The sequence below is a fragment of the Salvelinus fontinalis genome, chromosome 2 (genome assembly GCF_029448725.1).
Source record: "Salvelinus fontinalis isolate EN_2023a chromosome 2, ASM2944872v1, whole genome shotgun sequence".
Lineage (NCBI taxonomy): Eukaryota > Metazoa > Chordata > Actinopteri > Salmoniformes > Salmonidae > Salvelinus > Salvelinus fontinalis.
In genome coordinates, this window is record NC_074666.1 from 29179178 (window position 1) to 29206787 (window position 27610).

A 27610-nucleotide genomic window follows, 5' to 3' on the forward strand; every position below is an offset into this window, starting at 1 on the left:
TTTCAGGTAAAAGTGATTTATTAAAGCATGAAAACATTCTTAGATGTGCATCTTTGCATACATTACACGGACACGTTAAAGCATACATTAAAACAAAACTCAACCTGAAGCTGGTACCGCTTATGCTAAAATAATGGGTTCAATTCCATCTGTAGAAAGATCTAGTTAAGACAGCTTTCCCAACATTTGTGTGCCGAACGTTCATTGTAAGGTAGTTATTCACCCTCACCAGGTTTAGGATAGGCACACTGAGTGATTTGTGCTTTCTGCTGTAGATTGACCTATCAAGATGGTGTGGATATTGTGGTTTGAGTCATCGGTACCATCTAGCTTTGTTTATACCTGGCGCTAACATACGTCCTTTGTCCTGATCTTGTCCACGTTCTTATTGTGCCCACATTTTCTGAAATATGTCTACACAGGGTATTAAAATGTGTCTCATACCCATTGTGACCAGATTTCCTGGTCCCTCCCTGTATGCAAATTATTTGACAGCCATTCTTTCACAATATGATTTATTTGAAGAAATATTGATCCCGGCAGCATACCACCCTGCATCCCACTGCTGGCTTGCCTCTGAAGCTAAGCAGGGTTGGTCCCTGGATGGGAAACCATATGGTGTTGGAGGGCCAGTAGGAGGCACAATTTCCTCTGGTCTAAAAAATATATCCCAGGGCAGTGATTGGGGACTTTGCCCTGTGTAGAGTGCTGTCTTTTGGATGGGATGTTAAAAATGTGTCCTGAGACTCTGCTCAATAAAGATCCTGTGGACTTATTGTAAGAGTAGGGGTGTTAACCCTGGTTTCCTGGCTGAATTCCCAATCTGGAAATCATACCATCATGGCCACCCAATGATCCCAAGCTTCCAATTGTCTCATTCTTCTCCCCTGTAACTATTGTTACTGTAAATGAGAATGTGTTCTCAGTTAACTTACTAGGTAAAATACATTTAAAGAATGTATTCCATAAGTCAATGGTTTTAGAAGATTGGATAATGATGATTTCACTGTCCAGATCCGTCTGCACTTGTAAGATATCCAGACACAGTGGGTCCTTGACTATCTCCAGAAGTGGTCAAGAAGATCAGATCACAATGCGTCTTTCAATCATCTACACCTGTCTGAAAATGTGGGCACAATAAGAATGTGGACAAGGTCGGGACAAATGTTGTGTGTTAGACGCATGCATAAATTCACCTTCTGCTAAACAGTAGCAACACAGTACTGTTAGTCCTACACAGTATCAAGTCTGAGATTTTCATCCTGTTGATACTGTATGAGTTCTCTGAATGATAGATACTACTCCATTCACTCCCTATGTGCATGACTACAGATTGCATGGCTCTATTCCTGCTGGCTGCCAATCGAAGGCATCAGAACTTAAAAAACAACAACAAATGAAATATGCTGGGCAGAAGCATTAATGCATGTTTGTCTTTAGGATTCCATGGCTAACACTTAGACACGTGTTCATTTGGTTTAAGATGATCTCAAACTCAGACCATTGTTCATATAAAAACATAATCCCTGAATTCCTGTGTATTAAGAATCCATACAATCTGTTTCAGCAAAATAATGAGCAATGTCCTTTTCATTGCATAACATTTGATACAAAACAGCATTGTGACACAGTGCATGGTAAGGTGACATTCACAGTGTAACTTTGATGTGATATTTTTACAGTGAATGTTGATGCCCCAAACTACAAACCAGTAATTTAAACCTTTTTTGACAACACCGTCTACTTTCTTCTCTCATAGATGTTTATATCTGATCAATTTCAAAGTGCTTTTATTTTGTACATGAAAGAAGAACTGCTCTCTTTGAGATAAGCTACCATCTGTTATGACATATATTTAATGTGATGTTGCATTTGCTCCACTTGTTTTGTGAAATGGAAAGTATTTGTGTTTTATCCAATCTTACTTTTTCTCCGTCTGATTTACACTTTAGACTGCCGGACATCCTTCCATTCCATCTTAGTGTTCTGCAGGGCCTGAGTCTTTTTCTCATCCACCTGCACATAGTCCACCCTGTGTTCATCAGTAAGTAAGGGCTTCTGGAAGACATCACAGCAGATTTGGTGTACAGTAAACTAAGGTAAGGACATTATTAAATCCAAACCTGTATCCAGAATAGAACTACCAGTCTTACATAAATGACACTTCCCACCTTTCCATAACGTGAAAAACAATTTTAAATTGATGCTGTTATGTCAGTTATTCAATGGCTATAATGCAGTCTTATAGTTCGTGTCATATGCCCTCTCTATGGTCCAGCCTGTATTCCAGCCATTAGTATTCCTTTCACTATGTCTTTTTGCTGTGAATCAACAAAACAATGAGTCACAGATTCATTACCATGGAAATAGGCACAACTACACCTTGCAAGTGCTATTTGAGCCAATTCCACAATGTACTGTATTGTTTACTTCTGGGCTATTGAAAACAGATGGAAGTTGGACCAATAAAACCAAACAAATAAGATGATACATGCAGTATATGTATGTTGTTCACTGTTTTAAGGTATGACTAGTACGCATGGTTTCAAGTACTATTGAAATGAAAACCTATTCTGCACCCCTGCTCAGATGGTGAAACAGACCAATAATTTGGCTTGATTTCTAACATATGAGTCAATGCAAAAGTGGCACTTAAAGAAAATGTCACATACAGAACACAATACTTTCTACTTATCTGTCCTATTACACATGTGTATTAATATTCATGTGTGAATTGGAAATACGTTTTTTGCATATCCCACACTCCCAGAGAGTGGGGTCACAACCAGCTATTATCAACGATGACCCTGGATTAATTAGGGTTGAGTGCCTTGTTCAAAGGCACATCGGCCGATTTTTCACCTTGCTCGATCGGGATTCGAACTAGTGATCTTTCAGTTACTGGCTCAAGGCTCAAAGCTCTAACCGTTAGGTTACCTGCCGCCCTATGCTTTCTACATTACCAGTCAAAAGTTTGGACACACCTACTCATTCAAGTTTTTTTTTTTTTTTTACTATATTGTAGAATAATAGTGAAAACATCAAAGCTATGAAATAACACATATGGAATCATGTAGTAACCAAAAAAAGTGTTACACAAATCAACATTTATTTGCGATACTTCAATGTAGCCACCCTTTGCCTTGATGACAGCTTTGTATTTTCTCAACCAACTTCATGAGGTAGGTCACCTGGAATGCATTTCAATTAACAGGTGTGCCTTGTTAAAAGTTAATTTGCTGAATTTCTTTCTTCTTAATGAGTTTAAGCCAATCAATTGTGTTGTGACAAGGTAGGGGTGATATACAGAAGATAGACATATTTGGTAAAAGACCAAGTCCATATGTCAAGAACAGCTCAAATAAGCAAAGAGAAAAGACAGTCCATCATTACTTTCAGACATGAAGGTCAGTCAATCCGGAAAATTTCAAGAACTTTGAAAGTTTCTTCAAGTGCAGTCGCAAAAACTATCAAACGCTATGATGAACTGCCTCTCATGAGGACCGCCACAGGTCCTCTGCTGCAGAGGATAAGTTCATTGGAATTAACTGCTCCTCAGATTGCAACCCAAATAAATTCTTCACAGAGTTCAAGTAACGGACACATCAACATCAACTGTTCAGAGGAGACTGCACGAATCAGGCCTTCATGGTCGAATTGTTGCAAAGAAACCACTACTAAGGGACACCAATAATAATAAGAGACTTGTTTGGGCCAAGAAACACGAGCAATGGACATTAGACCAGTGGAAATCTGTCCTTTGGTCTGATGAGTCCAAATGTGAGATTTTTTGTTCCAACTGCTGTGTCTTTGAGACGCAGAGTAGTTGAACGGATTATTTCCACATGTGTCGTTCCCACCGTGAAGCATGGAGGAAGAGGTGGGATGGTGCTTTGCAGGTGACACTGTCAGTGATTTATTTAGAATTCAAGAAACACTTAACTAGCCAGGTTAACTACCACAGTATTCTGTAGTGATACACCATCCTATCTGGTTTGCGCTTACTGGGGCGATCATTTGTTTTTCAACAGGACAATGACCCAACACACCTTCAGGCTGTGTAAGGGTATTTGACCAAGACGGAGAGTGATGGAGTGCTGCATCAGATGACCTGGCCTCCACAATCACCCAACCTATCAAGGCACAAGGCGAGACCCAGATGCAGACACAGGACGCAGATGGTTGCAGTCTTACAATGTTTATCAATCCAAAGGGGTAGGCAAGAGAATGGTCGTGGACAGGCAAAAAGGTCAAAACGAGATCAGAGTTCAATAGGTACCGAAGGGCAAGCAGATTCAAGGTCAAGGCAGGCAGGATGATCAGGCAGGCAGGAAAGTAGTCCAGAGTCAGGCAGGGGTCAGAACCGGGAGGACTATAAAAAGAGAATAGAAAAGGAGTACGGGAAAACCACGCTGGTTGACTTGACTAAACATACAAGACGAACTGGCACAGAGAGACAGGAAACACAGGGATAAATACACTGGGGAAAATAAGCGACACCTGGAGAGGGTGGAGACAATCACAGGAACAGGTGAAACAGATTAGGGCGTGACACAACCTCAACCCAATTGAGATGGTTTGGGATGAGTTGGACCGTAGAGTGAAGGAAAAGCAGCCAACAAGTGCTCAGCATATTTGGGAACTCCTTCAAGACTGTTGGAAAAGCATTCCAGGTGAAGCTGGGTGAGAGAATGCCAAGAGTGTGCAAAGCTGTCATCAAGGCAAAGGGTGGCTACTTTGAAGAATATGAAATATATTTTGATTTGTTTAACACTTTTAGCGACTCCATATATACAGTACCAGTCAAAAGTTTGGACACACCTATTCGTTCAACGGTTTTTCTTTATTTTTACTATTTTCTACATTGTAGAATAATACTGAAGACATCAAAACTATGAAATAACACATATGGAATCATGTAGTTACCAAAAAATACCTGTTTCCTCGATACAGGCGCATTGAACATTCAATTGCAGATTAAACGATAAGAGTGAGCATAGTGCCAATAATGAAAATGTATGACACCAATCTGTTAACTGTCATGTGTATCAATTAAGCATGCAGAAACAAAGTGATATTACTATAGATGAATAAGTTCTTGATATGCCCACACACAATAGAATGAACATAGGGAATTGCAGTGGATGATGACGGTAATTTGAGGTCCTTTAAAACTGCCAGTCCAAGTGGCAGTTCAAAGTAAAAGACAGGCACTTTTAACACTGTTAAATGGTTGAATTGATTCAATGAGAGGACCATAATGAGAGGACCACAATGGAAACAAGTCTTTTGACTTTTTGTGTATATTATCCTAGGCAATTTTGGTACAGTTAAAGTCAGAAGTTTACATACACGTTAGCCAAATACATTTAAACTCAGTTTATCACAATTCCTGACATTTAATCAAAGTAAAAATTCCCTGTTTTAGGTCAGTTCGGATCACCACTTTATTTTAAGAAAGTGAAATGTCAGAATAATAGTAGAGAGAATGATTTATTTAGGCTTTTCTTTCTTTCATCACATTCCCAGTGGGTCAGAAGTTTACATACACTCAATTAGTATTTGGTAGCAGTGCCTTTAAATTGTTTAACTTGGGTCAAACGTTTCAGGTAGCCTTCCACAAGCTTCCCACAATAAGTTGGGTGAATTTTGGCCCATTCCTCCTGACAGAGCTGGTGTAACGGAGTCAGATTTGTAGGCCTCCTTGCTCGCACATGCTTTTTCAGTTCTGCCCACAAATTTTCTGTAGGATTGAGGTCAGGGCTTTGTGATGGCCACTCCAATACCTTGACTTTGTTGTCCTGAAGCCATTTTGCCACAATTTTGGAAGTATGCTTGGGGTCATTGTCCATTTGGAAGACCCATTTGCATTTGTCATCTATTTTGTGAAGTGCACCAGTGCCTCCTGCAGAAAAGCACCCCCACAACCTGCTGCTGCTGCCACCCCCGTGCTTCACGGCTGGGAGGGTGTTCTTCGGCTTGCAAGCGTCCCCCTTTTTCCTCCAAACATAACGATGGTCATTATGGCCAAACAATTTCATCAGACCAGAGGACATTTCTCCAAAAAGTACAATCTTTGTCCCCATGTGCAGTTGCAAACCGTTGTCTGGCTTTTTTATGGCGGTTTTGGAGCAGTGGCTTCTTCCTTGCTGAGAGGCCTTTCAGATTATGTCGATATAGGACTCGTTTTACTGTGGATATGGATACTTTTGTACCTGTTTCCTCCAGCATCTTCACATGGTCCTTTGCTGTTGTTCTGGGATGTATTCGCACTTTTCTCACCAAAGTACGTTCATCTCTAAGAGATAGAACGCGTCTCCTTTCTGAGCGGTATGACGGCTGCGTGGTCCCATGGTGTTTATACTTGCGTACTATTGTTTGTACAGATGAATGTGGTACCTTCAGGCATTTGGAAATTGCTCCCAAGGATGAACCAGACTTGTGGAGGTCTGCCATTTTTGTTTTCTGAGGTCTTGGCTGATTTCCTTTGATTTTCCCATGATGGCAAGGAAATAGTCACTGAGTTTGAAGGTAGGCCTTGAAATACATCCACAGGTACACCTCCAATTGACTCAAATTATGTCAATTAGCCTATCAGAAGCTTTTAAAGCCATGACATAATTTTCTGGAATTTTCCAAGCTGTTTAAAGGCACAGTCATCTTAGTGTATGTAAACTTCTGACCCACTGGAATTGTGATACAGTGAATTATAAGTGAAATAATCTGTCTGTAAACAATTGTTGGAAAAATGACTTGTGTCATGCACAAAGTAGATGTCCTAACCAACTTGCCAAAACTATAGTTTAACAAGACATTTGTGGAGTGGTTGAAAAACTAGTTTTAATGACTCCAACCTAAGTGTATGTAAACTTCCGACTTCAACTGTATATGTATCTGTTGCCTGGTGTAAAAATTGTCAAATCAAATCAATGTCTTGCTTTGGAAACAAACCCATTCCTACCATTTGACCTCTGTCTATTCAATCAAGCTTACCTTTTGCACAGGAGAGGGGGATGCGGAATTGAAATCCAGTGAAAGGTAGTCAAGGTTTGATCTCCTAAGCCACGGCTGGGAGGCTCCCTCGTTTGTAGAGAAGAACTGTTGCCTTGACTCCTGAAATTAAAGGAATCTCAGTTACAATGAGTCTCACCTCACATTCATCCATATTTTGATCTCGGAATATGTTATGTCATACGGTTCACTAATACTGAACATTTTCCCCTTTGTATTGCTAGTTTCAGGTGAATATCAATTGTAATATTTTAAGCTTTTCTTGCTACCCCAAACATGAATAAATATTCATGATGCTCAAAGCTTTATTCCCCTGCTTTAGGCAGTTTGGAACTCAGAGTTTAGACACAACAGCTGAATTATTCATGGTAGGGGAGGGAAGTAGTCTATCTATGAACTGACTTGGGTACTTTTCTTCTCGCTGATGATTGCGGAAACAGAAGTGTATGTATAACTATTTATAATGTCAATATAGAAGGTAACTTTACTACTGGAATGCTGGCTTCTTGGTCTCCTTTAATTCCCAGTTTTCCCTGCAGTGAATTTCTGGGAACAACACAAACAAACACAAACAAATAAATCCAGCTTTTTTTTCATTTTAGAATTTGGACAGAAAGAGAGCTGAGAGTTCAGGATGAATAGAGTAAAATTTCGGACTCACCCTGGCTCTGTCATGGTTCTAATCAAAGGCATATGAGTCAGACATTCTCTGATAGTGGACAGACCCCTCAGGTCCAGTGGTGGAGGCCGTGCTGCAAACCAGAGAAACAATATGGTGAGGTGAGGCAAGCAACCCTCAAATTCTCTATCGGACAATAATGATCAGCTGTACTTTCCCCCAACAAAGGACATTTGTGTTGAAACAGCAATATTTCAAATAGAGCCATGCTGCAAATGTTGACTCAGGAAATATTGTCCTGAAAGGAGAGACTATCACAGGGAGTCACAAGATTCAATAGAATGTGAAAACCTTTTTCATTTTGCTTTTCAGCAAAATACATGCTTATGAAAGCATTTTTGTATGCTTCCTCTACTTAGTACCCACTGCTGGAATGAGGATTAAATACATTATGAAGCCCTTTTATACATGTTTTTTTACTTCCTTTTTGTTCATTACCTCTCCTGCGTGGTTTGAGATCCCTGTTGATTGGAGGTGGTTCTAGATCCCCAGGTAGATCTGCAATGGGAAGGGGGGTGGGAGCGAGAGTGGCCTCTGTTTTGCCATTAGCCTTGAGGAAGCTGATTGTAGTGGGGCTCATAGGGACGTAGCCGTCCGATACATCTTCACCAACAAAGACACGCGGAGAGGCCATGGACACGTAAGAGTCCTCATGGCAGTTAGGACTTTGAGTGGCAATGAAATGTGGCTACAAGACAACAAGACCAGACCAACTTAGGGATTTGTACTACAGCATGGCCTAGAATGATGTAATAAGTCACTTGCAAATCTTATATTGTTGTTTGAGATTCAAAAAGGAAACAATGACAGTTAAGAATTATTCCCTGCTGTGAACTATCCGACAAAATGATGTGCAAAACATTTAGTTCTCATCCGTTGTAAGTACATGTTTTCTCACCAAATTGAGACTAAGCCTTTTGTTCCTGCTCCTCAATGCACTCCCCTCAATGTCTCCTAGATAAGACAGAAATATCACTAATGAAGGTGGTTATCATGTTATATAACAGAAACAATGACACCAGGCATACTATGTGGTTGGAAACATATTAGGTCAGAATAAATACACGTGCTGATTATATTGATTACATGCACCACATTGATGAGCATACAGTATGTGGCAGCAGGTATAAAGTGCCTAGACCAGAAATCATCAACTACATTCAGCTGAGGGCCGATTTTTTTCTTGAGTGAATGGTCGTAGGGCCGAAACAGTATGAGTGGAATGAGTGGATTCAGCTATTTCAGTCACAGCGTTCCTGACATGTGTATAAAATCGAGCAAACATCCATGCAATTTCCATAGACGAACATTGGTAGTAGAATGGCCCGTACTGAAGAGCTCAGTGACTTTCTACGTGGCACCGTTATAGGATGCCACCTATCCAACAAGTCAGTTTGTCACATTTCTGCTCTGCTAGAGCTGCCCCGGTCAACTGTAAGTGCTGTTATTGTGAAGTGGAAACTTCTAGGAGCAACAACGGCTCAGCCGCAAAGTGGTACGTCACACAATCTCACAGAACGGGACCGCTGAGTGTTAAAGTGTGCAGCGAGTAAAAATCGTCTGTCCTCGGTGGCAAAACTCACTACCGAGTTCCAATCTGCCTCTGGAAGCAACGTCAGCACAATAACTGTTTGTCGGAAACGTCATGAAATGGGTTTCCATGGCCGAGCAAGCCTAAGATCACCATGCGCAATGCCAAGCGTCGGCTGGAGTGGTGTAAAGCGTGCCGCCATTGCACTCTGGAGCAGTGGAAATGCGTTCTCTGGAGTGATGAATCACGCTTCATCATCTGGCAGTCTGACGGACTAATCTGGGGTTGGCAGATGCCAGGAGAACGCTACCTGCCTCAATGCATAGTGCCAACTGTAAAGTTTGGTGGAGGGGGAATAATGGTCTGGGGCTGTTTTTCATGGTTTGGTCCATTAGTTCCAGTGAATGGAAATTTTATCGCTGCAGCATACAATGACATTCTAGACGATTCTGTGCTTCCAACTTTGTGGCAACAGTTTGGGGAAGGCCCTTTCCTGTTTCAGCATGACAATGCCCCCGTGCACAAAGCGAGGGCCATACAGAAAGGGTTTGTTGAGATCGGTGTGGAAGAACTTGACTGGCCTGCACAAATCCCGGACCTCAACCCCATCGAGCCCCTTCGGAATTGAATTGGAACTGCGAGCCAGGCCTAATCGCCCAACATCATTGCCCGACCACAATTATGCTTTTGTGGCTGAAAGGAAGCAAGTCCCCGCAGCAATGTTCCGACATATTTTTTCTTTTTTATATAACCTTTGTTTAACTAGGCAAGTCAGTTAAGAACAAATTCTTATTTACAATGACGGCCTACACTGGCCAAACCTGGACGACGCTGGGCCAATTGTGCGCCGCCCTATGGGACTCCCAATCAGGGCCGGTTGTGATACAGCCTGGATGGAAAGCCTTCTCTTCTCAGAAGAATGGAGACTGTTATAGCAACAAAGTGGGGACGAACTCCATATTAATGCCCATGATTTTGGAATGAGATGTTCGACGAGCCAGTGTTCTCATACTTTTAGTGTAATTATACATTTGGAGACTGCAAATTGACCGCAAGAAGCTAGAAACAGATATAATATTTGACAAAAACATAATCATTTCAAACCTTGCTTACATTTCAATACAATCACATACATAGCTCTATTTTGTTTAGGAATACTTTGGATCAGATTTCCACATTTAAAATCACTTGGAGCTGATTTCCTGGTGTTTTTGGAGTCTTAAATCCAACAATAAAAAATAAATAAAAAATGCAGAAATCTTGGGGGGCAAAATATAATCACAGTTGGGGAACCCTGGCCTAGACTGAAGGACTCTGCTGGTTATATACTGTACCTCTTCTGAAGTGGTCTGGCAGGCCTGACAGAGAGATCCTCCGGGGGATGAGTGCAGGTTTGTCTGTGAGCTGCTGCCTAATTCCTGCCAGAGGCCCGTGGGAGCCGTCATCTCTGAGGTGCTCTGAGAGGTGAACAGGCTTGGGGGGTAGAGGAGGGGGAGTTAGTCCATCACTAGTTGCCTCCAATATGGCAGAAGAGTATGGCTTGTCAAACTGGAAGACATTCGGTGTACGATGGAGTGTTCGAGGAGAGGATGAGGTTGACGTGGGGCCACATGGTGCGCTGAAAGGGGGGTCATGCATCCTAATGTGGGGGAAGGGAGATGGAGATGGTCCAGTGTGAGGGAAGGGGGACGGAGATGGTCCAGTGTGAGGGAAGGGGGACGGAAATGGTCCAGTATGGGGAAAGGGAGACGGAGAAGGATCAGTGCCGAGGGGTGAAGAGAAGACATCTTCAGTAGTAGCGTCTGATGAATTTTGTTCCAGAGATCTCTCCGAATTTGAAAAGCTGTCGCATCTATAAAAGAAAGAAAAAGAAAAATACAGTGTTTATCGTTTATCATCATTTAACCTAAACATCAAAATATGTGATGACGTCTGTAAACAATCCAATGAGGTGCAGAAGTTGGTATGATGTATCAATTGGGGGAGGGATCGTCTTCAGGAAGCAGAGCAACGTGAGAGCATGGTGTGAGCGAAGGTTAAGAAACATTTCAGACTTTTGCATGTTTAAATAGAGATAACTTGACAAATCTATAAAGAAGCATATTTATTAGGTTTTTAACATATTTTGTTTTTATAAATATATTTTTTAAATTTAGTTTTCTTTTTGTTGCCTCAGGGCAACATTGAGCAGTTATGCTACTTTTCAGGGCAATATCATACTCAGTGAAAGACATGTGGTTTGATTGAAATGATGGCTTTGGTCAATGTTTTTGCCAACATATCCACTGACATTCACAGGCAATTGACACAGGGAAATTCTACGGGCAAAATTAGCCTAATTGAGCAGTCAGGATCTTGAGGACAGTGAGGAAGAATGAACCCCGGAATCAGGTTTGAGAGGCAGTGAAATACTATATGCCCAATTTGTATTTTCTTATGAAAATAGTCTCGTTTCTACTAAATTTCACTTAATAAATGTTCTGAAAATATCAGATTTTCCTTGGTGTTTTAGTACCCCTATGGCACAGAGTTGCCCTGAGGCAAAACATTCTAATCTGTGTGATGGGGGTAAAAGTATTTTTTTTGTTGTTGAAATTATTGATACATTATCAGAAAGCCTAAATCTTCCAAGAATAGAATGGATATTTTTTGGGGGGATGCAATATGTAACTTTATGGGTGACGTGACCAAATTCACATAGAAATGTGAGTTATAGATCTGTCATTCTCATTGAAAGCAAGTCTAAGAAGTGGTAGATATGTTCTATGTGCACTATTTCTATGCTTCATTTTCTTAAGTTTCGTTTTTGCGTCTTTTACTTTCGGTTTTGTACACCAGCTTCAAATAGCTGAAAAGACAACATTTTGGTTATTGAACATATATTTAACAGCGGTTTGGATGGTACAATGATTCTTTAAACTATACTTGCTTGTTTTGTCACATAAACTGAAATTAGGATAACTGTTCGAATTTTTGCAACCAGGAAATGTCGGAGCGATTTCTGCATACTGCACTTTTTTTTAAATGAAAGAAATAAATGTGTGCAGTAGAGTGTTAAACAACGTGTGGTGTTGATATGGTGTCCAGCTTGATGTTTGATAGGCTATTTACCTAGAGATGCTGAACCTCCCTGTCTCACACTGTGAGAGGAAGAGGTAGTCCAGTGGATAGTTGGGTTCCATCTGGCTCGGCATCTCCACTCTGCTGTTGCCATTGGCCATAAAGTCATGGTTGGAAATTAATGACATACTTCGGGAGAGAGCTGGTGAAACCTGCTGGGGGGTTGGGGTGTGAGAGAAAACTTCCTCTGATTCTGAAAGACAGAGAGATGGGGAGAGAGCGAGGGAGAGAAAACGAACAGGGGGATTAGAGAGAATAGAGAGAAGAAATCCATAGTTTCTACATTAGTTCTGGGCTGGCTCAGGATAATGTTACACAGACATTGGGGCAGAGTCAGACAGGAATCCTGATCTCTCTTGATAAATGTGATCTCTGAAACGTAGTTGTCAGTACTCTCCAGCAGGTGGCAGTGCAATGAATTTGTAGTGCTTTTAATGCTTTTGCGCTTGTCCATGTCCCTCTTACTGTAAACGAATCCCCCACCATGTAACTATTCAGACTGAGTAACCCCTTTTCTAATAAAAAGTCCACTATGGTACAGTATAACCACAACACATGTGTAGGTATAAACATGTTATACACTGAGCATACCAAACATTAGGAACACCCCCCCACCCACCACCCCCTTTTGCCCTCAGAACAGCCAGAGCATGGACTCTACAAGGTGTTGAAAGCGTTCCACAGGGATGCTGGCCCATGTTGACTCCAATGTTTCCCACAGTTGTGTCAAGTTGGATGGATGTCCTTTGGGTGGTGGACCATTCTTGATACACAGGGGAATCTGTTGAGCGCCCATTCACCCTCTGAATGACAAACATAAACAATCCATGTCTCAAGTGTCTCAAAGTTTTAAGATCATTCTTTAACCTGTCTCCTCCCCTTCATCTACACTGATTAAAGTGGATTTAACAAGTGACATCAATAAGGGACCATACATGTCACCTGGATTCACCTGGTCAGTCTATGACATGGAAAGTGCAGGTGTTCTTAATGTTTTGTATACTCATTCTATTTTGTGTAGATATGTGACATGTAGAATAACCATTATTGGACCAGCATCATAAAACATAAGAATGAGAAAAAAAGACCAGGCAGTGTAATTATTGAAAAATGTAGTATTTCTTTACTTTTCCAAACCATATACTGTACATACGGTAGTTAGTGACTGTGTGCTGTGCATGCATAGTTATGTGTTTGAATTTTCTATTGAAAATATTTTAGGCGAGGTGCTGACTAGTAGAACATAGCTATAACTATTAATTTTCTGTTAAAATGATTTTAGTTGAGTGGTGAGAACATGTAGACAGGAGCCTGAGATCTATATACGAGGAAACATCAATGTTCTCATCATTCACACATTGCTTAACTAATAGATTGTCATTACTTCATTACTGGCAATCATCTCTGCTGGGCTTTCAGTAACTGAGGTCATTATAAACTGAACAAAAAATATAAATACAACATGTAAAGTGTTGGTCCCATGTTTCATGAGCTGAAATATAATATCCCAGAAATGTTCCATACGCACAAAAAGCTTATTTCTCTAAAATGCTGTGCACACATTTTTTACATATCTGTTAGTGTGCATTTCTCCTTTGCAAAGATAATCCATCCACCTGACAGATGTAGCATTCAAGAAGCTGATTTAACATCATGATCATAACACAGGTGCACATTGTGCTGGGGACAATAAAAGGCCACTCTAAAATGTGCAGTTTTGTCACACAACACAATGCCACAGATGTCCCAAGTTTTGAGGGAGCGTGCAATGGACATGCTAACTGCAGGAATGTCCACCAGAGCTGTTGCCAGAGAATTGAATGTTAACTTCTCTACCATAAGCCGTCTCCAACGTCGGTTAAGGGAGTGTGCAATGGACATGCTGACTGCAGGAATGTCCACCAGAGCTGTTGTCAGAGAATTGAATGTTCATTTCTCTACCATAAGTCGTCTCCAACGTTGTTTTACAGAATTTGGCAGTATGTCCAACCGGCCTCACAACCACAGACCACGTGTATGGCGTTGTGTGGGTGAGCGGTTTGCTGATGTCAACGTTGTGAACAGAGTGCCCCATGGTGGCAGTGGGGTTTTGGTATGAGCAGGCATAAACTACCGACAATGGACACAATTGCATTTTATTGATGGCAATTTGAATGCACAGAGATACCGTGATGAGATCCTAAGGCCCATTGTTGTGTCATTCATCCGCCGCCATCACTTCATGTTTCAGGATGACAATGCATGGCCCCATGTCGCAAGGATCTGTACAAAATTTCTGGAAGATGGATATGTCCCAGTTATTCCATGGCCTGCATACTCACCAGACATGTCACCCATTGAGCATGTTTGAGATGCTCTGGATCGACGTGTACAACAACGTGTTCCAGTTCCTGCCAATATCCAGCAACTTCGCACAGCCATTGAAAAGGAGTGGCACAACATGCCATAGACCACAATCAACAGCCTCTATGCGAAGGAGATGTGTCGCGCTGCATGAGGCAAATGGTGGTCACACCAGATACTGACAGGTTTTCTGATCCAACTTTTTTTAAAGGTATCTGTGACCAACAGATACATATCTGTATTCCCAGTCGTGAAATCCATAGATTAGGGCCTCATTTCCTCATATGAAGTGTAACTGTAACTGTAACTCAGTAAAATCTTTGAAATTATTTAATGTTGCGTTTATATTTTTGTTCAGTATAGTTCTAAAGACCAAAGTATGAGTGTGAGTATCACCATGTGGTAGAGTATAATAGCTTGGTCTATCAACGCTTTGTGTATTCATATTTCTGGAGACAATTAGATACACTGTAACTACTATTTGAAAATGATTTTAAATGTTGTAAGTACCTTATAGTTATGTATCTATAAGAGGCATATTGTAACATCATGGCAGAGCCTAAAGTTATTTATTCAGCACATGAAACTGCAGAAAATAATGACATTTTTGACACAATGGATTTACGACAGTGTGTGTTGGAAAGATTTTTGTGTGTGTACTGAATAGTAAACTAGTTCAGGATTTCATTGACTGAATGTCTGACATTGTGTTATCATTCCCAGTAATGTGTAAACCTGGGGTTTGCCACTGTTCCTCTGGGCTATAATCTCTTCTCTTTGTCTGGAGATCATGTAGTCGGCTCTATCTGCTCCACACAGAACAATGTTTAACTAAATGTTCCAACTGACAGCTCTTATCCACAGCTCTCCCCCTGGTTTGGAGTTAATAAGACATGAAGACAAGAGAGCTTGGTGTCTAACTGTTCAAGCATCACCCTAGCTGAACTTGCATGCCTGTGGAGAGTTGTAATATCTATGGCACTATGAGTTTCACAGAGAAAGATAGCTTATAACTGAATTGGGTCCAATAAATCACATTTTACTTCAGCACTGTCCAGTGATTTACTGTTTGTAATCAGAAGCTCTCTGCAAAATGGTTCTGATTAGATTATTGCTATAACATTGAAGTAAGGGTATGCATGCGTGCGTGTGTGCATGCCTACATGTGTGCTTGTGTGTGTGTGTCTGCATACGTGTGTGTGTCTATCATTTTAGTATGCACTTTTCTGATTGTACATGTACGTCAGGGCCCTTTTGCGAAAAAGATTTCTAACCTCAACCTAATACTCTTAAAATAGTTAATATACTACAATATGTCATTGAGTGTCACGATCGTTATGAGACGAATGAGTGGACCAAGGCGCAGCGTGGAAAAAAGACATCTTCTTTTAACGAACAAAAACAAACGTGAAACTAAAACGAACTAAGTGCACACATGCAACATAGAACATAGACAATTACCCACAAAAGCCTACTGCCTATGGCTGCCTTAAATATGGCTCCCAATCAGAGACAATGAATGACAGCTGTCTCTGATTGAGAACCATTCAGGCAACCATAGACATACCTAGACACCTACACTCAAACACAAACCCATCTACTCTACCTAAACCCCCTATACCATACAACCACCCAAGACGAGACATAAACACACAAACATCCCCCCTGTCACACCCTGACCTAACCAAACTATTACAGAAAACAAAGATAACAAAGGCCAGGGCGTGACATTGAGGGACATCAGTACATTTCTTGAGCCCAGGGACTTTAACAGCCAAGAAGAGGCAAAGTGTCATACTTGGCTTGGAGCATTAATGAGAATAAACACATTTAATTCAAATGTCTCCTTTAAATGCAATGCAAAACTACACATGACAAATGAATATTCACATCTTCAAATAATATTTTTGCAGGAATCTCCGCCGGGCTTCTCTGAGACGGTCATTGATGTACCAGTCATATCCTCAAGACATTTTTAAGATGCTCATAAAACAGAGAAATCATCAGACACCTAAATGGTTTGTTATCTCATATGTATATACTGTATTTTATACCATCTATTGCATCTTGCTTATGCCGCTCTGTCATTGCTCATCCATATATTTATATGTATATATTCTTATTCCATTCCTTTACTTAGATTTGTGTGTATTAGATAGTTGTTGTCGAATTGTTAGATTACATGTTAGATATTACTGCACTGTCGGAACTAGAAGCACAAGCATTTCGCTACACTCGCAATGACATCTGCTAACCATGTATATGTGGCCAATAAAATTGGATTTGATTTATCTCAGTCTTGAATATAGACAACCTTCCCTAAACATGGCTACTCTACCCACACATGAACACATGCACACACATTCTTACTGTAGGTCACAGGACAAAAGCCTCAAACAAGAGTTGAATACCAAACAGTGTTTCTCTATATTCTTTGTAGAAATTGAACATATGAATGTGATTTTGTAACTAATTATAATAAAAATATATATTTTTAATTGAACCTTTATTTAACTAGGCAAGTCAGTTAATAACATTTACAATGATGGCCTACACCGGCCAAATCTGGACGATGCTGGGCAAATTGTGCACCGCCCTATGGGACTCCCAATCATGGCCGGTTGTGATACAGCCTGGATTCGAGCCAGTGTGTCTGTAGTGACGCCTCTAGCACTGAGATGCAGTGCCTTAGACCGCTGCACCACTCGGGAGCCCCTAAACTGGTCATCAACGTAATTAGAGCAGTCTAATTCATTTAATTTGTAATGCGCATTTCTAATACCCAAGACGTTTAAACTGTGACCATTTTGAACTGTGTCTCTGTGCCAGGTCCTTACCTGTCCCATCATCCAGACTCAGAGGTCCAAAGTGACAGATTTCCCTGATCTGGCTGACCCAACTGTTCATCTCCTCCTCAGTCTTGGCCACCAGGTAGAAAATGCGAGACGACGTCTTGATAACGAAGAGGTGCTGGTTCTGGAACTCCCTCTTGACCAGGCGTTGCTCCGTCTGCATCTGAACCTCACACTCTCTCAGGTCGATGGTGCGGATGGGCTTCTTTGAGGTCGTGTTTCGGTAGTACTCCAACACATCTGGATTCCCACTCATACGTCCTCTTCGAAGAACAAACCATCGTTTCCTCCATGCCTAGGAGACAGGGAGCCAGACAGATCAACATACTGTACTGTTGCGTGTACTATTAGACTTAAGCAATAAGGCCTGGGGTGGTGTGGAATATGGCCAATATACCACGGCTAAGGGCTGTTCTTATGCACAACACAACGCGAAGCCCTTAGCCATGGTGTATTGGCCATATATCACAAACCCCCGAGGTGCCTTATTGCTATTAAAAACTGGTTACCAACGTAATTAGAGCAGTAAAAATAAATGGCATACCCTTGGCATACCACGGCTGTCAGCCAATCAGCATTTAGGGCTCAAACCACCCAGTTTATAATGTCTGATATACATCGGCTGTCAGCCAATCATCACTCAGGCCTCGAACCACCCAGTTTTTAAAAATATATATACACGGAATAAAAATATAAATGCAACATGCACCAATTTCAAAGATTTTACTAAATTACAGTTCATATAAGGAAATCAGTCATTTGAAAAAAATCATTAGGGCAAAATCTATGGTTTTCACATGACTGGGAGTACAGATATGTATCTGTTGGTCACAGAAACCTTTAAAAAAGGTAGTGGCGTGGATCAGAAAACCAGTCAGTATCTGGTGTGAACACCATTTGCCTCATGCAGCGTGACACATCTCCTTAGCTTAAAGTTGATCAGGCTGTTGATTGTGGCCTGTGGAATGTTGTCCCACTTCTCTTCAATGGCTGTGCGAAGTTGCTGGATATTGGCAGGAACTGGAACACTAGGTCGTACACGTCAATGCAGAGCATCCCAAACATGCTCAATGGGTGACATATCTAGTGAGTATGCAGGCCATGGAAGAACTGGGACATGCAATTAAAATGCAATTGTGTTCATTGTCTGTAGTTTATGTCTGCCCATAACATAACCCCACTGCCACCATCGGGCACTCTGTTCACAACGTTGACATCAGCAAACCGCTCTCCCACACAACGCCTTACACTCTGTCTGCCATCTGCCCGGTACAGTTGAAGCCAGGATTCATCCTTGTAGAGCACACTTCTCCAGCGTTTAAGTGGTCATCGAAGATTTAGCATTTGCCCACTGAAGTTGGTTACGACGCCAAACTGCAGTCAGGTCAAGACCCTGGTGAGGACGACGAGCACGCAGATGAGCTTCCCTGAGATGGTTTCTGAAAATTTGTGCAGAAATACTTTGGTTGTGCAAACCCACAATTTCATCAGCTGTCCGGGTGGCTGGTCTCAGACAATCCCGCAGGTGAAGAAATCGGATCTGGAGGTCCTGGGCTAGCGTGGTTACATATGTTCTGTGGTTGTGTGGCCGTTTGGACTTACTGCCATATTCTCCTAAAAACGAGGTTGGAGGCAGTGAAATTAACATTCTCTGGCAACATCTCCGGTGGACATTCCTGCAGTCAGCATGCCAATTGCACACATCTGTGGCACTGTGTTTGTGACAAAACTGCACATTTTAGAGTGGCCTTTTGTTGTCCCCACCACAAGGTGCACCTGTGTAATGATCATGCTGTTTAATCAGCTTCTTGATATGCCACATCTTTCAGGTGGAGAGATTATCTTGGCAAAGGAGAAATGTTTACTAACAGGGATGTAAACAAATTTGTGCACAATTAAGAGAAATAAGCTTTTTGTGCATATGGAACATTTCTGGGATCTTTAATTTCAGCTCATGAAACAGTTTACATGTTGTGTTTATATTTTTGTTCAGTGTATTACAATTATTCTGCTTGTATACTGTATGTAGACTAGTTGCCTTAGTTGGTTAGTAACCTTAGAGGTATTTGGTTGGTTATGATGTTTGATGCATTTTGATGTGAATTTAGTTTCAACCAAGGCCTCAGCAATAGAATGTCAGTATATCTATGTCTATTTTATAGGTTATCAACAGAACCGTCAGTGAACAATCTGAACATGGTACTGTAGCTCAATACAGAATTGCTTTTAATATTTTTATGTCCCCTGACTGTGACTAAAGATGATTTGTACAAATCAATGTCTTATATCCTCATGTAGTCTCCAGCGTTGTGACCTGTGTCAATCAGTTTTTCACATACAATTAAACGGAAAATGTATCACTGCTCTTCTAAACATGTTCACTGGGAAGTTTAGCTACAAAACCTTAAATTAACTATAGACAACACCCTTTTTCTTGCTTTTGGTACTGGAACTGACAACAAGAAGAGGAAGTTAATTCTATGTAAAAGAGAATGTCTGACACGAACAAAAAGCTATTTGTACTGCAGTGGGTCACTAACTTATTGGGAAAGATTAAAAAGGCAACCTCTTTTTCTGCTGAGATTCGTTTTTAATGCCAGTGTGGTTACTGATTGGTATATGGGCAGTTTTGTTTTCTTTAATGCTTTGTAATTTGATGCTTTGCTGGCTCTCTTAATTTTGATACTGAGTAAGTAGGCCTAACTGAAGTATTGTTAACGTTTTGGTCTTGATCGTGATGACCCCATGGTCACTCACATGGGCTGTAAGTCATAGGTTCATCTAAATTCTAATAGTCAAGTATTCATGACTGACCTCCATACTATGTCTGTTTCAAACTTCACCCATGTATTATTTAAAGCCATTTCCAATTCCAGCTTTTTAGCAGGAGTTGTATATTTTTATACAGTTGCCTCATAAATGCAGCATTCAGGTGATTCATGCATTATTCAATTAGTCAGAAGTCTGTTGGCATGGAACACTACATGACTTGAAATGAAATCAGCTGTTTTTGAGCTTTGAGAGTACATTTTGTGAAACAACCTATCATAAAGAAGACATGTGATTTGTTTTGAAGAGTCAGAGGTATTAGCCATACTGGCAACAACACTTTTTTGTAGTTGTCTGTGTTACACTGTTTTTCCTATCTCAGTTGACAAAGTAAGTGTGTGCTATAATCCACCAGCCACCAATTTGGGAGTACATTGTGTCACTTTGTGATGATCTTTCTAGAGAGTTATGAAAATACTCAGACTGTTTGTTCGTTTGTTTGAAACCAAAACTCTGGCTTGGTGTGCCCACACTCATATTCAAATCCACTATAAACAGTGGACGAGTTGTAAATCCTAATTTGCATCACACAGTGCTAGTATAGAGCAGAGAGACAGAGAGCAGGGAAGCTCATGTCCCTCGTCAGTGGTACATTTTCAGTAAGTCAAAGCACATTTAAAATACATAATGTGAGAATAATCAACCCGCTAACAGGAAATACACTCACGCTCTAGAAAGCTCTATAGAATCATGTATGAAAACACTTCCTTGTTGTGCGTGATAACAGTCTTATTGAGCGTGAGTTCAACTATGCTAGAAAATAAACTATGCCTACTCTATTGAGAATGATGTTTCAATTTTCTAAATCACAATATTTTTGTTTCCCAATGATATTCTTTATAACACTATTATAATGTTATATTGAAAATGTCAACACATTACTATTTTACCTTACAGCTACTTAACATTTTTTTAACCCTTTTTTAAAACAGCATGGGCCACTAGCAATGGTAGCTGTGACCTCCCTGTGTTGGAGAATTTAAACTGTCTTGTGACTTACAGTTGAAGTCGGAAGTTTACATACACTTAGGTTGGAGTCATTAAAACTTGTTTTTCAACCACTCCACAAATGTCTTGTTAAAACTTCTTATGGCTGCAATCCCGTTAATGGGATGATATGACAACAGCCAGTGAAAGTGCAGTGCGCCAAATTCAAACAACAGAAATCTCATAATTAAAATTCCTCAAACATACATGTATCTTATACCATTTTAAAGGCAATCTTGTTGTTAATCCCACCAAAGTGTCCGATTTCAAATAGGCTTTACAGCGAAAGCACCACAAACGATTATGTTAGGTCACTGAAAAATCACAGAAAAACACAGCTATTTTTCCAGCCAAAGACAGGAGTCACAAAAAGCAGAAATAGAGATCAAATTAATCACTAACCTTTGATGATCTTCATCAGATGACACTCATAGGACTTCATGTTACACAATACATATATGTTTTGTTCGATTAAGTTCATATTTATATCCAAAAACCTCAGTTTACATTGGCGCCATATTCAGAAATGCCTCCAAAATATCCAGAGAAATTGCAGAGAGCCACGTCAAATAACATAAATACTCATCATAAACTTTGATGAAAGATACATGTTTTACATAGAATTAAAGATACACTTGTTCTTAATGCAACCGCTGTGTCAGATTTCTAAATTATTTTCGGCAAAAGCACAATATTCAATCATCTGAGAACAGCGTTCAGCCACAAAAGTAAGCCATACAGTTACCCGCCAAATTGTGCAGTCAACAAAACTTTAAAAAAGCATTAAAAATCTTCACTTACCTTTGCTGATCTTCGTCGGAATGCACTCCCAGGACTCCCACTTCCACAAGAAATGTTTGTTTTGTTCAGTAATGTCCATAATTTATGTCCAAGTAGCTACTTTTGTTAGCGCGTTTAGTGCACATATCCAAACGCTCGCGCAGGTCCAGGCGAACGTCGGACGAAAACTTCAAAAAGTTATATTACAGGTCGAATAAACTTGTCAAACTAAGTATAGAATCAATCTATAGGATGTTGTTATCATAAATATTCAATAACGTTCCAACCGGAGAATTCCTTTGTGTCTATAGAAGTAATGGAACGCAAGTCGATGTCATGTGGAATGTGCGTGACCAGGACCTGGCTCTCTGCCAGACCACTGACTCAAACAGCTCCCATCCGGCTCAACATCACAGTAGAAGCTTCATTCAACGTTCTACAGACTGTTGACATCTAGTGGAAGCCGTAGGAAGTGCAAACAGATCCATACCCTACAGTGTTTTCAATAGGCGATGAGTTGAAAATCGACCAACCTCAGATTTCTCACTTCCTGGTTGGACTTCTTCTCAGGTTTTTGCCTGCCATATGAGTTCTGTTATACTCACAGACATAATACAAACAAGAAACTTCAGAGTGTTTTCTATCCAATACTAATAATAATATGCATATATTAGCAACTCTGACTGAGGAGCAGACCGTTTACTCTGGGCACCTCTGTGCACCTTTCATCCAAGCTACTCAATACTGCCCCTTCAGCCATAAGAAGTTATTAACAAACTATAGTTTTGGCAAGTCGGTTAGGACATCTACTTTGTGCATGACACAAGTCATTTTTCCAACAATTGTTTACAGACAGATTATTTCACTTATAATTCACTGTATCACAATTCCAATGGGTCAGAAGTTTACATACACGGAGTTGACTGTTCCTTTAAACAGCTTGGAAAATTCCAGAAAATTATGTCATGGCTTTAGAAGCTTCTGATAGGCTAATTGATATAATTTGAGTCAATTGGAGGTGTACCTGTGGATGTATTTCAAGGCCTACCTTCAAATTCAGCGCTTGACATCATGGGGAAAATGAAATAAATCAGCCAAGACCTCAGAAGAAAAAATTGTAGATCTCCACATGTCTGGTTCATCCTTGGGAGCAATTTCCAAATGCCTGAAGGTACCACGTTCATTTATACAAACAATAGTACGCAAGTATAAACACCATAGAACAACGCAGCCGTCATACCGCTCAAGAAGGAGATGCGTTGTCTCGAAGAGATTAACATATTTTGATGCGAAAAGTGCAAATCAATCCCAGAACAACAACAAATTACCAAGTGAAGATGCTGGAGGAAACAGGTACAAAAGTATCTATATCCACAGTAAAACGAGTCCTACATCGACATAACGTGAAAGGCCGCTCAGCAAGGAAGAAGCCACTGCTCCAAAACCGCCATAAAAAAGCCAGACTACGGTTTGCAACTGGACATGGGGACGAAGATCGTACTTTTTGGAGAAATGTCCTCTGGTCTGATGAAACTGTTTGGCCATAATGACCATCGTTATGTTTGGAGGAAAAAGGGGGGGGACTTGCAAGCCAAAGAACACCATCCCAACCGTGAAGCACGGGGTTGACAGCATCATGTTGTGGGGGTGCTTTGCTGCAGGAGGCACTGGTGCACTTCACAAAATAGATGGCATCATGAGGAAGGAAAATTATGTGGATATATTGAAGCAACATATCAAGACATCAGTCAGGAAGTTAAAGCTTGGTCGTAAATGGGTCTTCCAAATGGACGATGACCCCAAGCATACTTCCAAAGTTGTGGCAAAATGGCTTAAGAACAACAAAGTCAAGGTATTGGAGTGGCCACCACAAAGCCCTGACCTCAATCCTATAGAAAATTTGTGGGCAGAACTGAAAAAGCGTGTGCGAGCAAGGAGGCCTACAAATCTGATTCAGTTACACCAGCTCTGTCAGGAGGAATGGGCCAAAATTCACCCAACTTTTGTGGGAAGCTTGTGGAAGGCTACCTGAAACGTTTGACCCAAGTTAAACAATTTAAAGGCACTGCTACCAAATACTAATTGAGTGTATGTAAACGTCTGACCCACTGGGAATGTGATGAAAGAAAGAAAAGCTGAAATAAATCATTCTCTCTACTATTATTCTGACATTTCACATTCTTAAAATAAAGTGGTGATCCTAACTGACCTAAGACAGAACATTTTTACTAGGATTAAATGTCAGGAATTGTGAAAAACTGAGTTTAAATGTATTTGGCTAACGTGTATGTAAACTTCCGACTTCAACTGTAAACTCTGATTGTCTGAGTCTGATCATCAGTGTTTCTAAGAGCTAGCTGCTCTGGGCCTTCACTTTGTGTGTGTAAGGAGCAGGGTTGGGGAGTAACGGATTACATGGAAAGGATTACAAAAAATGCTGTAACTGTATTCCGTTCCGTTACCAGCAAAAATATTGTCATGGGATTACAGATACTTTTGAAAAACTAGATGATTACTTCAAGGATTACTTTTAAATTCAGAAAGGATGTTTCTGTGTTATCTCAATTACATTCTAATCAACATTGAATGGTCCAGATACTCAACTAGTCTAAAGAAGGCTAGTTTTATTGCTTCTTTAATCAGGACAACAGTTTTCAACTGTGCTAACATAATTGCAAAAGTTTTTTTTAACGATCAATTAGCCTTTTAAAATTATAAACTTGGATTAGCTAACACATCTTGCTATTGGAACACAGGAGTGATGGTTGCTGATAATGTGCCTCTGTACGCCTATGTAGATATTCCATTAAAAACCAACTGTTTCCAGCTACAATAGTCATTTACAACATTAACAATGTCTACCCTGTATTTCTGATCAATTTGATGTTATTTTAATGGACAAAAAGTGTGCTTTTCTTTCAAAAACAAGGGCATTTCTAAGTGACCCCAAACTTTTGAACAGCAGTGTATGTATCCATTGATTCTTGAAGAATTTTACTTATAAATGCCTCATGAGCTTAGTTCAACTGTCACGCTCCATGATAACCCAAAATATAAGTTTGTTTTTCTCCAATGTTTGGAAACATTGCAAATGTAAACAAACACTGCTTAGCCTCATAACAGGGTTAAAACAATCATTTTGATATCATGAATCCTTGCATCCATAGCTCTGTCTATCAATCTGAGAGTGGTTACATTTCTCCAGCCCCATCCCTCAGCTTTTTACCAAAACAAAGGTGTGCGGCCATTTTGTCATTGTTTCATCTGTGAATTTGTCCTTTAAACAGATGCATATTATCTGTTATCAAGATATCAAAGTGTCACCAACAAAATGGTAAACAATAGGCCTATAGCAAATGCAGCATATGGCATTCATTTTTAACATGCAAATAGCACAGTAGTACTCAAAGCATGCCATTCCATGAGGTCAGCAGTTAGGGTTAGGGTTTCAACTCGAATCAATGAGCCCAATAAGTTTTCCATGACAACAAAATCATAAACAACAGAGTAGGGCTGGCTAATAAGTCTTTAGTTTTGGGGTTATGCTCAGGTAAAACAATTTGGCTAATCTATTCTTCCATATTTCCAAGTACTTTTTTTGAAATCAAGGGGTATAACATTTATTGGAACGACTGGAATTCTGATAGACTTTAGTTTTTAAATGTAAAGATATAATTTAATTGTATTATTATATGTAGTAGAAAGCGATGGGTTAGAAGAAGCCTACATAACCAACCCATAAAGTAAAATGTAACATCCACATATGGACAGCTATGTAAACTTTAACATAGATTTATCCTGCAATATATGTGGTTCAATTGGTAACATACATTTTTGTATTCTTCTAATGCCTCTTAAGGGGAAACTAATCTAAAAGTAACTGAATGTAATCAGATTACGTTGCTGAGTTTGGGTAATCCAAAAGTTACATTACTGATTTTGGATAGGTAACTGGTAACTGTAACGGATTACATTTAGAAAGTAACCTACCCAACCCTGGTAAGGAGTGATGTCCAACGCATGCCCACACACATTGCTATTGCGTATGGCTAGTCTGGTTCTTGCAATGGAAAACCATGTCCTTCCTGTTTGTCTGTGTCCTCCACAAAGCCCTTGAACTATTTCCCACCAAATAGTGTCTCTTAAGTGGCTCTCCCTCCAGTGAATTACCACTGCCCCCCTTTCTCTGTGCTAGTTTTCAGAAAACCCTCCTCCTCTCTCCTCTGGAGAGAGGAAGTGCAAACAGCCATCATAAAGCCCGGTCATTTCTGCCTGTCGGGTCATTTTGTATTGCTTGGCAGTGACAGTACTTCCCATGTTTTGCATTACATCCCCAATTTTCACAGAATGGGAGACCAACCGTCTCAACACACATCCCAGAATGAGTAGCCTCCCCCTTTCCTCCCTACACAACAACACTCTCACATGACCCCTACAGAAACACTGCAGATTTCCATGCAAGGCACTTGTCCCATTTCACTTCTGGTCAAACACGCTCATCCAGACATGTTAGCATTAGAGTATACTGCACTTGAATTATTAATAAGAGGCAACCCCCAATTATGAAATTCTTAACAAAGGTCAAAATGGTAAACATAATGGTTTACAAGCCGTTTGTATGTTTAAAATTAATTTGCATTTGCTGAAGGGCATCAACATTTTATTTTCACAGTGCATTGATGATGCACATCAGCATGACCAGCATGTCATACAGTATGTCATTAATGGCCACTACTATAGAAATGAGGAGGAAGACACAGGTGAGGTTGCATGAAAACACTGTTTACAAAAAGGCATGTAATGGTCATGATTCTACATGCCTCTGCAAGCTTCATTTGGGAAAATAAACCAACAGTATCTTGTGTACTAACGGCATTGCAGTACAGTTGTGTTGATGGCTGAGAATCCCACACACACACACAAACACACACACACACACTCTGCAGCAGGAACTAGTACTACTACTGCTTGGGTAAAATGTATCACAATAGCACAGATCCAGCCACCTGCACAGCCTGATCCTCTACTCACATATCTCTTTAGTTTCTTCTCAGGGGGAGATTTGATGAGCCAGCCGGTGCAGACCACATCCCCTGCACTCATCTTGACTGCAGAGGGAATCCGGCGTGTTTTCTAGATATAATTGTCTTCAAGCACTGCTGGCTGCTGCTGCTGTGAAACTGAGAGCAGCACCACGCGAATCCTGCGTTCTTGTATACAGCCTACAGCCATACCAAAAAGAGGAAGTCAAGCCATTGATCACACTGACAGACAAGGGGAGAGGGAGAGAGAGAGAAAGGCAGAGAGAGAGAGAAAGGCAGAGAGAGAGAGAGAGAGAGAGAGAGAGAGAGAGAGAGAGAGAGAGAGAGAGAGAGAGAGAGAGAGAGAGAGAGAGAGAGAGAGAGAGAGAGAGAGAGAGAGAGAGAGAGAGAGAGAGAGAGAGAGAGAGAGAGAGAGAGAGAGAGAGAGAGAGAGAGA

General features: G+C 40.5%; 1 protein-coding gene across 4 annotated transcripts; it reads right to left on the bottom strand.

The window, feature by feature from the left end:
• On the bottom strand, positions 1 to 27517 carry LOC129815853 (GRB2-associated-binding protein 3-like). 4 transcript variants are annotated; one of them, XM_055870016.1, is made up of 10 exons: positions 27164 to 27514; positions 17522 to 17831; positions 12333 to 12534; positions 10556 to 11073; positions 8589 to 8644; positions 8129 to 8378; positions 7673 to 7763; positions 7500 to 7557; positions 6994 to 7113; positions 1 to 2058 (listed from the first exon to the last, which is right to left on the bottom strand). In XM_055870016.1, the coding sequence occupies exons 1-10, from the start codon at positions 27233 to 27235 to the stop codon at positions 1942 to 1944; spliced, it is 1794 nt and encodes a 597-aa protein (XP_055725991.1). In that variant the 5' UTR covers positions 27236 to 27514; the 3' UTR covers positions 1 to 1941. The 4 variants fall into 4 exon arrangements, with proteins under 4 accessions (XP_055725991.1, XP_055725999.1, XP_055726001.1 ...); XM_055870024.1 differs by lacking the exon at positions 27164 to 27514 and adding an exon at positions 26123 to 26311; XM_055870021.1 differs by lacking the exon at positions 1 to 2058 and adding an exon at positions 4183 to 4372 and having other exon boundaries at positions 27164 to 27517.
• Between the last annotated feature and the right edge of the window lie 93 nt (positions 27518 to 27610).